The following is a 15,807-nucleotide window of genomic DNA, read 5'->3' as shown; positions in this document are numbered from 1 at the left end:
ATACATCTTATAAGCCAAAGCTCATCAAGATTCTTAAAGTGTAGAGTATGTATGCCTTTTTTTTTATATTTCCTATTTGCATGTATATGTTTTATTCAATTCGAGCTAATAACAACAAAGAGATTGAAAAAAGAACAAGATAGACGTACTTGAAAATATAATTTTTATTCATTAATTAATGAGAGTACATAATAAGTAGATTCCACAACATGAATCTCTTAGTCCATCATAATGAAAACAAAATAAAAAGAAACAAAACAAGACCTAGGGTTCTACATCTTGAAATGTTGACAGCTTCTTGAGATTGCGTCTTTGAGCTTTGTCCGTTTCCAACGTAGGCGAAATCCTCTCTAAAAATCTAGTCCATCTATATGATTTATGGTTCCATTTATCAAATCCCTTCAATTAATGTTCCCACAATATAGACTTTTTGAAATGTGTCTAAACCAAGGTAATGTAAATGGCACTTGTATGGTGGAGACATATTGTCTATAAACTTTGTGACAAGTTCATGATCCGGAGGTCTTTGTGAAAGAAGAGCAACCTTTGATCGCCACCTGAAAAAGAAGTCAATAAAGCCTTCTTTTTCCTCTTACTTAAGTAATTCAAGATCGCGCAAGGTAGTTGTGAGCTCGATGTTGTCTCCATATTGGGCTAAAAACGTTTTTACAACGTCACTCTAAGTGGAAAGTTGTTTTGCATCGAGGTTATAAAACACTGATCTAGCAGTTGGGTCCAATGAAACAGGATAAGTAAAAGCATATAAGCTATGCTCAACCCCTTTCAATGCCATAATTCCAATAAAGCTCATTAAGTGAGTCCTAGGATTGTCTGTAACCTTAAAGGCTGGTAAATCCGTAGTCAAGAACTTTTCTGGGAAAGAGTCTTGCCACTAGGTTGTAGTGTAAGCTCATAATTGAAGTACTTATTCCCTGAGCTAGCTCGAAGGGCAAGTTTCTCAAAGGCCTCTACTCTTTTTCTTTTTCTGCTTTTATTTTAGCCTTTTCTGTTTTTTTTATGAGCCTTCATTTGGGCTTCTTCTTCTCGTAGGGCTTTTAGGTTTTGGAGTTCCTCTCTAAGTATCTCCAATGCTGCTTTGTCACCCATGATTAGACTAGTATGCGAATGTGGAAGATGATCTAGTAATGTGTATCACGAGAAATTGAGCGCGTTCACTTAAACCTTTTCTGCCAAGCATTCAAACAACGATCAAAAGTCAAAATGATTGTTTTCTTTCTTTTTTTTTTAAACTCCCATATCGAATTCACTTTAAGCAACTTTGTAGATGAAAAAAAATTCGCGAACAATGGAATGTCATTATTTGTGTTGACTTCAACAAGGTAATCATCTAAAGATTTTACTTTAAATGAATGGTTTTCGAAAAAAATAGAAGAGAAAGAAAGGGAAAGCTGGGTTGACATGCTCATCAAATTTTTAGAATTATTAGTCAACCATAGTACACTCCTAAAATGATCAATATACTAGAAATATGGTATTTTTTTATCATTTAGATTACAATAGATATCTGTATCGTTTTTTTATTATGATTCTCATATTGCTCATCTTTAAAGGATAGTATATTACTATTTGCTTAAAAAAAATGATGGCCTCCGAATGTAAAATCCAAGAAATAATTAAATCATTATCTCGGTTTTATCATTCATTATCTTCTCTCTCTCTTTTATAGGATAATAATCTTTTGTATCATACTCTTCTCTCTCACTCTCTTTTTTTTTTTTTTTTTTTTAAGAACGAATTCTTGATTTTTTCACATTCCATTTTTTTGCTTTTTTTTTTTGTGAGGCAATCATCCCAAGTAAGGTTCTCGGGATTTTCTTTTTAAACCATAGAAGAGGTAAATAGATTATTCTCTTAAGTCAAGGTTGACTATTTACAACTAAAAGATGACGACCCTGAAAATAGGCACGTTTAAGAATGGGAATATTGATGACGCCCTATCAAGAGATGCGAACTTCTAATGACACTACAAGAAATTCGACTTTGGGCAACGACTAAACTCGACGCCCAAAACCAATATTTCGTCGCCCAATGTCTTGGGCGACGAATTGGGTCTAGACATGGGTCCGAAGCCCAAAGGTCGAAGCCCATTACATACTGGGCGACGAAACTGTATTTCGTTGCACAAAGGTTATTTTGTGCAACTAAAATGTTAGTTGCCTATGTGCTATTTATTTCGTTGCACAAAATATTTTGGGCGACGAACAAGTTTGTTGCCTTATCTTTGATACGTTGGGCGACAAATTATTTTTCGTTGCCCATAATGTTTTGGGCAACGAACTTTTTCGACGCCCATCTTTGCCCCAATACGTGTTACGTCGTTGCACATTGTACTTTGTGCAACAAAGTTAGTTGTTTTCCATATTTGCTGGTATCATACAATATAATGTTTTTTTTTATTTATATATATACGGGTACAACCTATTAAAAACAAATTAATCTGAAAATAAATTCAAATACCAAACATTTTGAATAACGACAATATGAAAAAAGTTTAATTTATAAATAACATACTAAGAATAAGTGTAAATTATAAGATAATCCCACTTTGTCAACAAGGTATATGATCCTTTAAAAATTAAATAACATAACACTAATTACAGAATTAATTACATCGACCCCTTTTCAACGCTGCTCATATATATCACCTTCAATAGTTGCGATCATCCATCTTTCATTGCTAGCCCATGTTGTTCCTATGTAAGTGAAACATAAGTTAGTAACATCAAAATAATTATTGAGAGCATCCGAAAATTTAGTATATAAATCATGCAATCATTTTCACAAATACAAACTTCATAAAAACTTTATTACACAAAAGTATTAAAATTGCTGCATCCAAAAGTATATACTTGTTATTTTCCCTCATTGTGTAGAGCCAATCTGGCAGAATAGTACAGGTGGTTTTATTTGCTAGGTTACATAAGGGAAGGGGAATTCTTAGTATTTAAGGGAAAAGAGAGTATGAAAAAGAATATGTGAGTTTGGATGTTAATCTAGAGTAGTTGTAGTAGTTTTGTAGCCTCTAAGTCTCTACCTTTAGTGTATTAGCGTTAGCAGTAGTTTGGTAGCCGTTATTATCAATTTCAATCAAAAATCCTCAAGCTTTCCTCTTTTTCATTTTACTGTTCTATTAGTTTACAGTAAGATTACTTAGTCTATAGCAGAACGTATGTTACAGGTTTATAAAAGTGAATTCTATTTGACTGCATACTCCATCCAAATATTCAGTATGCTTGCTTCATAAACTTAAAAAAAAGATAATAAACACTACCAAGAACTATAACAGCAACAACACACAGCAACATATTTTTTTGATTATAACTAAAAATATATATCTCAAATAGAAGATGGAAAGTGTCATACCTAAGTTGTTCAAACATTTTCATCATATCATCTCTGAGCTTCTTTTCACGTTTCTGAGCTTCTATGTTGATTCTAGATACGGTCGCTTTAAGCTCATCATTTGATGCTATAAGCTCTTCATTTGAGGTTTTAAGCTCTTCATTAGATTCCTTCAGAGATTCAATTTGAGATACAAGTGCACCCTCACGTGTTGCGGCATCCTCTTTTAATTGTTGAATCTCAGCCGATAATGCCACTCTAACTTCATCAGTTTCTCCATCAACTCTTCTTTTCTTTGGTGGACGAGCTCCAGGACCAAGTCCCTTAACATATCCAGACTTTGGTTTGAAAACCTCCATGTATGCTGCTTTGACACTTAGTGTATCTTCACCATGCTCCTCCACTTCCTTTTCATGAAGGTTTCTAAGCGCTTCATAGTCTTTTTCAGCATTAGGTTCAAATCCCTTATCTTTATGCCTAGCATATTAATTCACGCACAATAAGAAATAACTCAATTCAAACTATTATATAATTAAAAAAAACTTATATAAAAAGATACTAAAAAAAAACCACCAAGGGAACGTTGAGTACTTTTTAGTTTTCTCAAATAAGGTGATGTACAGAGGATCTTGCTGAGTTTCAAGAGGATTATCTGATGATCCTCCATGTTCTTGAGTACCTTGAGTTTGTTGCACATTCATCTGCATTGTTGATAAGAAATGACAAATTATACAATGAAATGTGATCAGTGCTCAAATAATCGTAACAGTCCAAAATCTAGCAGAACTAATCTACCATGAAATAATTCATTTGCCATTAAGCATAAATTAGTTTATAAACATTTTCTGAGCTTCACCAAAAGCAGACATGCACCGCTTTAAACAAATTATTATATAAATCATTGCAAAAATATAGAAGTCTTACCAATTCATGGAAAATTCTTGCGGTAGACTTTGCACCATTTGCAGGTGTTTCAGTTTGCTTAAGCTTATTTTCCGTGTTAACTTTACTAATACGCTACAAGCCACAAGAAAATAAGCAAACCACTCATTGTTAATTAAGGAATATATCTTCAGTTAACGATTAAGTAAAAAAAAAAATAGAATTTTACCTTTTGCTTCTCATCATTCCAATACTCACAAACTAGCCATGTCCATTGATTAGCGTCAATAGTATAAGGTCTACTATTTATAGCATCTGTAACTGACTTGTTTCTAAAGTATTGCTCTTTAAGCCTAAATCTCCAATGCTTATACAACATGGAGCACTGAAAGCTCAACGCTTCAGTAACATTAGCACCAGCAACCATATCAGGTAAATCATATTTACTCTGCCAATAAGAATAATCCATAAACTAGTTACCAACATTGAATTAAAATGAATCCATGAATGCTGAATTCTATCACACATTTTACTAGTGTTACATACTTAAAACTTACCCTGATCTTCTTATATAACCTTTCTTTAGCACCTGAATCCATCTTAGACCAATTTCTGTCATGAATGTATGGTTAGAGTCATGAAATATAACTTCAACATCATATATTAAAAAGGCTTGTTGGTTATAAAAACATACAAAGATTTTAGGGGACAAAATTCTTTCACCCAATTGCTACATTCACATATGAATTCATCTGCCTTTTCACCAACCACACGTCGAAGCTCATCCATGAAATTGATCTTAATCTTTTCTTCAGAATTAGAATTCCACACTCTACTTACATATTTCTTACCCCTAGTAGGCCCACGCCGCTTACGATCAGGAAATTTATGTCGAAGTTCAGCTTGTTCTAGCCTTCGTTTCTCCCGATATGTCAAATTAGTCATAGTACCTTGTTCATTGGTTGATGCTTCTTCGTCATGTTGTTGAGTCTCATTTTGTTGCTGTTGTTGAACATTTTGTTGTTGTTCTTGCTCCATAATTTGTTGTTGTTGCTGCACATTTTGCTGTTGCCCTGGCACATTCTATTGGTTTAGTTGTTGCATTGCATTAGACACTTGTCTTGTCTTACGTTGATGCCCTGCATTTCGCTGTACTTGCTGGAATACCATAATTTTCCTATAAGAAATTCTTATGCAAGACATTAGTAATGAAAAAGAAATTATCATCAATTCAGTTACTAAAATAGGCATTAACACTTTGCTTATTATAATAATCATAAACAATCAACAATTTGCTAATAAAATAAAGTTAAACCACTAATGTATTAAAAAAGTTATCTAAAACCCGTAATAAAAAAAAAGTTTGCAAATCACTAACTAAAAACTACAAAGATTTGATAGCAGATGGTTGTAGCGCCTAAAAATGCAACAATCTTCACTTGTGCTTGGTAACTGCAATGATATTAATACAATACAATATAAATATAGAAAAACATGAGATTAAGTGACTTATTTTCATCCTTTAATTTAGAAAACACCAGTTACCAAAAACTAAGAGGTTGAATCTTCAGAACTATCGCTTTCAAATTCTTCATCTTCAAGATCCTCATCCAACTCATGCACGCTATCTATGTCTAGAGTGTCCAGACCATCTTCACTATCCTCTTCACTGTCTTCTTCTTCCTCATATTCATTCTCTAGAGTAATATTGTTAGTAGCTTCTAAGACGACTTCAGCATCAACCAACTCTGGTTCAACATCATCCCTAACCATTGTGATTTCCTCATCACTTAGTGCAACAAATTCTTCAAGGCTGGTTGCCCCTTCTTCCACAGAGTTCCATAGTGATTCATTTTGTTCAGTGTCTTCATCGTTAGGGAAATCAAAAAAATTACGTGGATTGGCTTTAATAACATATTTCCAATGTTTATTGGCATGAGATGAGACATAGAAAACTTGTTCAATTTGAGAAGCTAATGCAAAAGGCTCATTAGTTTGCAATCTACAAGAAACATTGACAACTGTAGATCCAAATTTGTCCTTTTTTATCCCTCTTGCGTCACTAAATACATCAAACCACTTACACTTGAATAATACCAATTTAGGACTTGTTCGGTTTTGCAAGGCATCATACTCTAGCATAATAACCTCTTCTAATATCCCGTAAAAGTCCTTCCCTCCACTCTCTCCATCCCCTTTCACAATAACACCACTATTTTGGGTTTTTCTATTTCTTTGTCGCTTTTTAGTGTGAAATCTAAACCCGTTAATAACATATCCATCAAAAGTCAAAACTCTCTTCATTGGACCTCGTGCTAAGCACAATAATTCTTCTGTAACTCGGTCATCCTTATCATCCCAAAGTTGTGTAACCTAGTTTTTAAAGTTAAATTTAAAAAATAAAAATAATGAATATACGTGCTAGATTTAATGTAATAATATATTAAAATGTAACACACTATCTTACTCTATTCTCAAACCACTTGCAAAATTCAACGTCTTGATGCCCTATATTGTTCTCATATTCACTAAAAAAAAAAATAGTTAGCAACATTTTATTTCATAATTATATATTATTATTTAACGTACTTACTCAAAAAAGGGTTCCACTTCTTCACAATTCTTCAAAACATACAATTGAGCTTTTCTCCAATCTTCAATACTCAAATTCTTTAAATTTGCCTTCCCTAGAGGCTTGCCATAGGTACAAAAAACTGAAAGACTATACAGTTGTGGATCGTGCATGTCCTCATTTCGATCTAAACGATTGAACTGAGTTTCAATCTTAGAAAGATATCTGGCACAGAATGTCAAAAATTCTTTTTGAATATACCCCTCGGCAATTGATCCTTCAGGGTGAGCTTTATTCCTTACAAAAGATTTAAACGTCCGCATAGCTCTAATAATAAAAACTGAAATTAGTGTAATAACCTCTTCTAATATTTAGCCATTTAGATTTAAAAAAAATAAATAAAAACATATTTTACCTTTCAAATCGATACATCCAACGATAATGTACAGGGCCAGCCAATTTTGCTTCAGTAGCTAAGTGTATGGGAAGATGAATCATCACATCAAAAAAAGCTGGAACAAATATACGTTCTAGCTTGCATAATGTGATAGCTATATTTGCTTCCATTCGTTCTAAGTCTACTACCTTTAAGGTCTTAGCACATAGCTGCTTAAAAAATAAACTAAGCTCTCTTAAAGGTTCTAATACTTTTTCATCTAAGACACCTTGAAAAGTCGGGGTTAGCAAATCTTACATGAAAACGTGAAAATCATGACTTTTCATTCCTAAGAGTTTTCCATCTTGAAAAGAAGCACATCGAGAAATGTTAGATGAATAGCCATCCGGAAAAGCCAATTTCGATAAAAATGTGACTATTTTCCTCCTTTCATTTAGGCTCAAGTTGAAAGGGGCTCGTGGAATTTCATATTTGTCCCCTACTTTCTTTGGTCGAAGATCATCATGCATTTTCATGGACTCTAAATCCAACCGAGAGTTTAAGGTGTCTTTGTTCTTTCCCGGCAAGTCAAGCAATGTACCTAATATATTTTCACATACATTTTTTCCACATGCATTACATCTAAGTTGTGTCGAACTAATAGATGTCTCCAATAAGGCAATTGAAAAAAAACGCTTATCTTTTTCCACTGGTGAACAATATATCTTTCGCCTCTCTTCCGTTTTCCTTTATCATCTTTTCCAAACTGCACATTTGGGTATCCATGTAGCTGCTCCAAAGCGTCATGCCCTGATAATGAATTAGGTTGTGGGCGCCTTTCAACTTTCTTACCAAAGAATCTCTTATTAAGCCTCCAACTGCGATCGGGTTCTAAAAATACACGATGACACATATAACACCATTTATGTCCATGCTTCAACCATTCAGAATTTGTATCTTTATGGCAATTAGGACAAGCCATGGCTCCTTTAGTGCTCCAGCCAGAAAGATTGGCATAAGCAGGAAAATCACTTATTGTCCACATAAGCACTGCTCGCATATTAAATGTCTCCTTAGAATGAGAATCAAAAGTTTGTACCCCGGTCTCCCATAGATCCTTTAATTCATCTATCAAAGGTTGCAAAAATACATCTATGTCATTACCAGGAGATTTAGGGCCAAGAATTAATAATGATAACATCATGTTGTCACTTTTCATGCACATCCAAGGAGGTAAATTATAAGGTACTAACATCACTGGCCATATGCTATATCTACTACTCATGTTCGCCCCAGGATTAAACCCATCACTAGCTAAAGCCAAGCGTACATTACGTGCATCCGCAGCAAAGTCTGGATATAGCTCATCTAAAGACTTCCACGATTTCGAATCTCTTGGGTGTCTCATAATCCCATCATCATCATCATCACCAACATGCTTTTTCTTGTGCCATCTCATATGCATTGCTAGCTTGGAGCACATAAACATTCTTTGGAGCCTTGGAATAAGTGGAAAATGACGCAAGACTAATTGAGGTACTCGTGTTTTCCTCTTGGCACCCTCATCTTCATCTGAACTCTCATCTTCTTGAGAAACATCCTGCTTCCATCTAGGGGCTAAACACTTAGGACATTTAACTTCATTTGCACACTCCTTTCGAAATAAAACACAATGGTTGACACATGCATCAATCCTAACATAGTCTAACCCTAGCGCTTTTGTATATTTTTTTGCTTCATAGGAACTTGAAGGTAAATTGTTATCATAATTAAATGCCCTATGCAAAGCATTCAATAACATTGAAAAGGACTTATCACTCCACTTGTTACTAACTTTAATGTGTAACAATGACATAATAAACTCCAATCTCTTGAACGTCTTACAACCTGGATATAAATCAGCCTCCATATCCTCCATTAATTTTTGGAGCAACATAGGAGTTTCATGAGTGCCACTTTTTAATCCTATATTTGTGGTTCCCTCATTTTCATCGACGGGTGTAGAGTTTACAGAATTCCACGCGTTTGTTGCATCGAAAACAAATGGAGCCATGTCATCAAAAGGCATTTCATAAATCTCATCATCATTATCTGAAACCTCCTCTCTATACCCATCTTCATTGTTATTAGTTTTCTATGCACTTTCTCCATGACTCACCCATGGTTTGTAACTTTAATCAATGCCATATACTAGTAAGTGACATTGCATATTTTTACGATTTTGAGACAAAACCAATCTACAATTAAGACAAGGACATTTCAACATTGTTTCACCACTTTTTCCCCTAAAAGCAAACTGTAGAAATTCATTTACACCAGCTATGTACTTTGGTTGTTTTCTATCCTTTACACCATTATGATTCATCCAACTTCGATCCATATTCGTTCTTAAAAACAATAAAGATAATTAGTTACAAACAAAGATTTTTTTTAATTTCTCAATAAGATTTAACTTTAAACATGAATTATATGTGATAAATTTAAAAAGAATGGGAAACACAAGATTATCAAATGCATGAGTTAGAAGAATTGCAAAGAAGTGATATATTTAAAAAGAATGGGAAACACAAGATTATCAAATGCATGAATTAGAAGAATTATAAAGAAACGACAATTCTAAGATACATTTATACTTTAACATGCATTTATATGATATAAAAAACAAATTTATATTCTGACTCATATTCATCTTAGGCAAAGCAAATTCCATTAATAAAATATGCTAGAAAACATACACTTAGTTATATGGTGCATTGCTACTATGATCAGAATGGAGCAAAAGTCCTTTAGTTTAATTAATATTACACGAGTCATAGCTATAATTTAAATATTTTAAAGCTAGTTCTAATTTGCACACTCATCAATAATTTGCTCAAACTATACTTCAATATTTTCAAGCTAGTTCTCGCATTTGATCCTTGAGGTGGACAACCTGAACCTGTATCATAAACTGAAGAAAGGCAAACGTGACAACTCGAGGCTCGGTATCATCGTGAATGACATTCTTTTTCTAGCTAATTTGTGCTTATCTTTTGATTATGCTTTTGTGGGGAGAAAAGGGAATGGGGTGGCTCATAAACTACCCAACATTAGTAGAGAGTATGATGGTTTAAGGGTGTGGACAAAAGAGATTCCCCCTAGCATTGTAGCTGCTGTTACTTTTGACACTCCCTAATTTTCTCTTAATATATTTTGGTTCATTTTTCTCGTCAAAAAAAAAAATAAAATTTGTATTCACCCCTGCCAATATACACTAACTACTCTGTATATTAATTCTTGTTTGCACAACATGAAAAGTATAGCCTCCAATCATATTATTTTGCAAAATCTGATACATGCACACAAAAGAAATATCGAAATCAAGACTTTTCCTTCTGAAATAAACACACATAAAAATTGACACCATATAATTAAAATTCTATGACACTTTAATTCCCTACTTTCCCAACCAAAACAAGTCAAACCCTCCAAATTACTAACAAATAAAATCATATGAAAATTTACTACCAACAATTGCTCTAAAATAACAACCAACAACAGAATTAGGTATTCATACGCTCCTAATTATGAATCGATTAAACAACCAGGAATTAATTGGGGATAATCAATTCACACAAAATTATAGGGTCAAAATTACCCACAATTGAATCAAGGAACCAGAAAAACACAAAATTTAACCATAAATATAAGGAAAAACAACTGAATTAAAGGCGTAAATTACCTGGGAAGAAGAGGATGACGCTATAACTGTAAGTGTGTTGAGGCCGCCGGAAAAACCCACGCCTAGTCTCCAACCTTGAGTTATCAGAGTAGCCTTCGGAATTGAGGTGACATAGGTAATAGGGTTTAACTGATAATAAACTAGCTAGGAATTGAGGAAATATGAGGTGAAGTAGGAGTAGAAAATTGATTAGAGTTTATTTGGGCGAATTGAAGAAACCGCGAGACTCTTATGTGAATGTGGGAATTTTGCAACATAGAAAAATTAATTTTCCGCCTTTTTTTTGGATTTTGGGCGTCAAATTTATTAAAAAATCTCGTCGTCTTATTTGATTTGGGCAATGAAGAAAAAACTGGTAGCTTACACAATTACATTCGTAGCCCAAAGTACATTTTGGGCTTCGACTTTATGTGTCGTCGCACAATACACATGTTTGGGCAACAAATTTAATTTAGATGCCCATTAAAAGTGGTTGGGCTACGGACAAATATTTGGTCGCCCATGTTAAAATGACTCGTCATGACGAACCTTATGAGAAGTAATGTCATTAGTTCGATTATAAAGTACGTAATTGAATCATCATAATCGAAAATAGTATCGCGCGCAATTTTCCGTCTTACGCTAAGCTGGAAAGTGCAACTTCGAGAGTAACGCCTGCCACACGCCTTTTTTTTTCGAAAAAACGCATAAAGAACGATAAAAGACATTTTGTTTTTGGGAAATGAAAAGGACGATTAAAAGACATGTTTTTTTGATTTTTTTTTAAACAAAGAATGATTAAAGATTTTTTTTTTTTTAATAAAAAAAAACGAAAAGAAGAACAATTAAAAAGAAACAACTAAGTTAGACAATATTGTTAGCCAAAAAGATATTATTAGCACCTACTTAATAATTAACCTTGAAATGTTAATATCATTTTCTTTGTATAACATTGCTGGTAACGAGACAAAGTCAACGTTGAACAGTAGGCGCGCGCAAGACATGAGTTGCGCGGAAGGGCCGCTCGCAACTCGTGGACTTGCGCTTGGAGGGCGCGTGCAAACTTTGACAGTTGCGCGTGCTACCTGGTAGGTTTGACTAATTTTTTTTTCTTTTGCAAAAACGAAGTTCCGTTTTTTTTTTTTCAAAAACCGAAGTGCCATTTTTCTTTTTTTTTTTTTCTTTTGTCGAACCACATTTGTTTTTTTTTTTTTGCAAATTTTTTTTTAAATATCTCTAGGAAACAAGTTGGAATTAATTAGATTAGACACGAATCATATGATAAGCACATATTCATGTAATCACATAAGCACATAAAAGGAACCGTTAAAGCATACAATGCTATTCTAAGGTCAAGGCTTGGGTGTCCAAAGGTATCATATCTTAAGGATGATGCACGAATTAATCAGTCAACGTGTTGACCCATGACATAGCCCTCCCAACATTTTGTTGCCGATATGGGTGGGATGACTGTTATTGATTTCGGGATAGAAGCCTAGTGTTGGCAATCCCTAGTCAATAGGCCAATCCCTAATGGTTAAAGTGTGCTATTATTATGCATGACGCAATGTTGCTTGTTTGGTTTTTTCTTTTGTGAAAAAGGAAGATATTATGCGTTCAAGTCTCGCTCTCTAACTAGACATTATCCAAGTTAATTCCCATTACAACCCATAGGCAACCTAGTGTTAGAAACCTTGGGCCATAACTAAAAATTAATCTTGTAACCTCTAAGTCCCCATCGGAGTCGCCACTGTACGGAGAGTGTGCTCATCGTAGGGGATCCTTCTCCTTATATGCCCATGGCCCTTTAAAAGCCTAGGACTTTACACTTTTTAGGGTATTTTAGGATTTGAATATCTGACTATTTAGGAGACCTTTGAATTAGAGTTGATCCTATCATCATGCTTTTTTTGTAAGAAACTAGTAAGGAGTCGCCCATTAGTTTTAGGAAAACTCACAAACCTCGTTCATGCCTTTCTCCCAAGTAGAGTTCAAGGGATATTTAGCTCGAATCGTAAGTTTACCCCATGCCCAAATTTGTCTACGTGTACCAGAAATGAGTTCGGGAGCGAGGGTACTAAAATTACGTTCTTTTTAGGGAAGAATCGCTATTCTAGCCCTATTGTGGCCTCTACTAGCTCTTCCTTTTTCACAATTTCATCAACAAACAATATATGCAACGTGGCTCCTAAAAACTAAGTTAGTTGATTTTATTTACAAGCATTAATCACGTAGGAATTACATTGCAAAAGTCGTTATTCTTTTGTTATTCAAATTTGTGAAAAGAACAAGAAATAAACAATGGTTGCCTTGACTTAGATGATAAAACATTCAATTAATTACTCAAATTCTAGTCTTGATTAAGACAAGAACGCTATGTGAATTAAATTAATTAAAAGTTTGTTGAAAGTGATCAAACAACACTATTTATTCAATTAAAGTTATTTAAACAATAAAAGAAAAGTGATTTATCTAGGTGCTCAGGAAACTGAACGTTCTTCTTTTATGTTTAATCTTCGTTTAATGCGTTTATGGACTTTCTTTCTTCTTTGAACCACCAAGGATTTCAATGGATTCAATTAGGGTTGGAAAGTATTTGGGAAGAGAGAAGAAAAGTAATATGATATTAAGAGAACTTGAGAGATTAGGGTTTTGAGAATGCTAGGGTTAGAATTCTGATTTTTTTCCATACCCTTTGGGGTTGAACGAAGACCCCTATTTATAGGCATATGAATCTAGGTTTAGGGTTTTAGAGCCGCGCCATCAGGTGGCGCGCGCAACCCTCTAAGTCACGCTGGGTGCCGCACACATCTCAATGACTTGCACGCTCCAAGCGCGCGCAACTCATTGAGTTGCGCTCGGTGCGGTTTGCCTTATACGAAAACGCGTTTTTAAAACTTCCATAACTTTTGATTGCGAAGTCAGTTTAAGACGTGTGAGATATCATTGGAAAGCCCTGAATGTTGGAATTAGGTTAAGATATGTTATGGATCAAAAGATATGGTCGTTGGAGTGCAACGGTGTCGATTTTAGGGCCGGGTTTAGTGTTTCGTTTTAACTCGGAATTGGGCTTATAATATACCGTTGGAAATCCCTTTGAAAGGGTTATCCATTTGCATTATCCTTGCATAGAAATTTGATGGTTGGTTTATCTGATTGGCTTGTTTTTTAACAATGTAAGATTGATTGGATCCAATCATTGCATGTGACGCATTTGGGTCCATTATTAATCAAATTTAAACATGTATGAGCATGTTTTAGGCCTAATTATTAATCGGACAAGGCTCTAAGATAACTTGGTCTCAAATATGGGCTTTAACTTACTTCATAAAGCATTTCATAGTCCATAAACACTTCGACTCTGATCTAGAATTAAGAACGGATTTTTGTAACATCATCGCACTTCCTGTCGGGACAAGAGGCCAAAAGTAGGTTTCTACTTTTGAACTTTTTGGTTGTGTCACAAGTCGGTGGACAGAGATGTGAGTCAAGCCTATGGAGCGATGTGCATAGTCAAGATGTCGAGTAGCCCTAAAATCTCTTCTTTTTCGGTTCCTTCGAAGAATCATTGAGATGCTCCCTAAAGGTGTGGATTTGAAGCTAGTTGGGAGAACGTGGTAAGATTGTTTGAGATGAAGGTGAACTGTGTTTCATTAGTTCTCTATGCTTAGCATATTTTATGTTTCTATCAATCTTGGATATCTTGGAACATGCATAACCTTATTGTGTAGAAAGTTGTTTATTCACTTGCATTTGATCATCTGTAAAAGTCCATTTCAAAGGCTGTTGGTTTTACTTTTTCCTTTTTGATTTTACTTTCCTTTAATCATTTGCCTCACTTTTTCCTTTAAGAGTTCTGGGTCAAACTCTTTGGATACCCTTACGAGACCTCACTCGTCCTCATTGGCGAATTTGGGGTTTAAACCAACCGTGATTCCTACGAAAGTGAGTTTTAGTTACATTCTTATCCTTTTCTTTCCTTTTCTTGTTTGAATAAGTTTTTCATCTTGTTCCTACTTGCTTTTGTTTTGCTCGAGGACGAGCAAAAGTCTAGCTTGGGGGAATTTGATGAGTGTCATTTATGGCACTCATTTAGCCTCTTTTAGGATGATTTTAATCGCTTTTATAGTTCTTTTATCTCTTTTTCTTTAGTTTATCTTCTATTTCTCTAGTTTTTATTTTCCTTAGTTGTTTTCCCGTTTTCTTGCATTTCTTAGTTTATTTCGCCTTTTCTCTTTTATTTGTTTGCTTTTCTTTGATTTCAAGAGAAAGATGATGTCCAAGGATCTCCATGGCTCTTTCTTAGGATTCATAAGGCTGAAAATGCAAGACGTTCTCTCCCATTGAAGCTCAAGTGTTGAGGTGTGGAAGCTCCGAGTCTTCTTATCTACGCTCTCAAGATACGTAGATATCAAAAGTGGTGTTGAACCCACCGTAGGAGCCCTTGAAAACTACCATCCCTAATGTTCATCAAGTGGAGCGCACGGAGGCATCGATAGACGCAAGAGAGAGGCTTCCCTACTCCCAAGCGCAAGCGTTCACGAGGCTAGCGCGGGCACGCGGGATAGAGGCGCGAGTGCGTATGTGTAAGGCGCGGTCGCGCAGCCCTGATTCCCCGATTTTGCACCCATTTCTCTGCGGCTGCGCATTATGCGAAGAGGGCGCACTTGTACGGGTTCTTTTTGGACGTCTAACTAACTTCTCCTTTGTTAGTTTTACTATATATAAAGTTTCTTCCTTTTTAGAGAGAGAATTGTAGGAGAATTGTATTAGAAATTTAATAGAATAGATTTTTAGAGAGAGAAGCTCAAGATTTTGGGAACCTTTTGTTCTTAGATTGAGAGAAACTTGGTAATTAATGATTGCTACATTTTGATCTTCATTCTCTTTGATATTGATCAAAGTTTTGTAACA

At 34.8% G+C, this 15,807-nt stretch overlaps 2 protein-coding genes across 2 annotated transcripts; both read right to left on the bottom strand.

Moving 5' to 3' along the window:
• Positions 1-2,546: 2,546 nt before the first annotated feature.
• On the bottom strand, positions 2,547-4,421 carry LOC145563883 (uncharacterized). The gene is made up of 4 exons (XM_081624287.1): positions 4,288-4,421; positions 3,955-4,064; positions 3,385-3,840; positions 2,547-2,714 (listed from the first exon to the last, which is right to left on the bottom strand). The coding sequence occupies exons 2-4, from the start codon at positions 4,062-4,064 to the stop codon at positions 2,699-2,701; spliced, it is 582 nt and encodes a 193-aa protein (XP_081480413.1). The 5' UTR covers positions 4,288-4,421; the 3' UTR covers positions 2,547-2,698.
• A 3,373-nt stretch (positions 4,422-7,794) lies between these two features.
• On the bottom strand, positions 7,795-9,261 carry LOC145565141 (uncharacterized). Its single transcript, XM_081625231.1, has one exon. It carries the CDS (start codon positions 9,259-9,261, stop codon positions 7,795-7,797), a length of 1,467 nt encoding a protein of 488 aa, XP_081481357.1.
• Between the last annotated feature and the right edge of the window lie 6,546 nt (positions 9,262-15,807).

The sequence above is a fragment of the Chenopodium album genome, chromosome 10, assembly GCF_948465745.1.
Source record: "Chenopodium album chromosome 10, dcCheAlbu1.1, whole genome shotgun sequence".
In the NCBI taxonomy this organism is placed as follows: domain Eukaryota; kingdom Viridiplantae; phylum Streptophyta; class Magnoliopsida; order Caryophyllales; family Amaranthaceae; genus Chenopodium; species Chenopodium album.
The sequence above is the reverse complement of the archived record's forward strand: the minus strand, read 5'-3'. Positions and strand labels throughout refer to the sequence as shown.

Coding starts and splice junctions, on each gene's coding strand:
- LOC145563883 (XM_081624287.1), bottom strand. CDS start 4,064: ATGAATGTGCAACAAACTCAAGGTACTCAAGAACATGGAGGATCATCA. Junction 3,841..3,954: donor TTATTTGAGAAAACTAAAAA/GTACTCAACGTT, acceptor TTAATATGCTAG/GCATAAAGATAAGGGATTTG.
- LOC145565141 (XM_081625231.1), bottom strand. CDS start 9,261: ATGCCTTTTGATGACATGGCTCCATTTGTTTTCGATGCAACAAACGCG.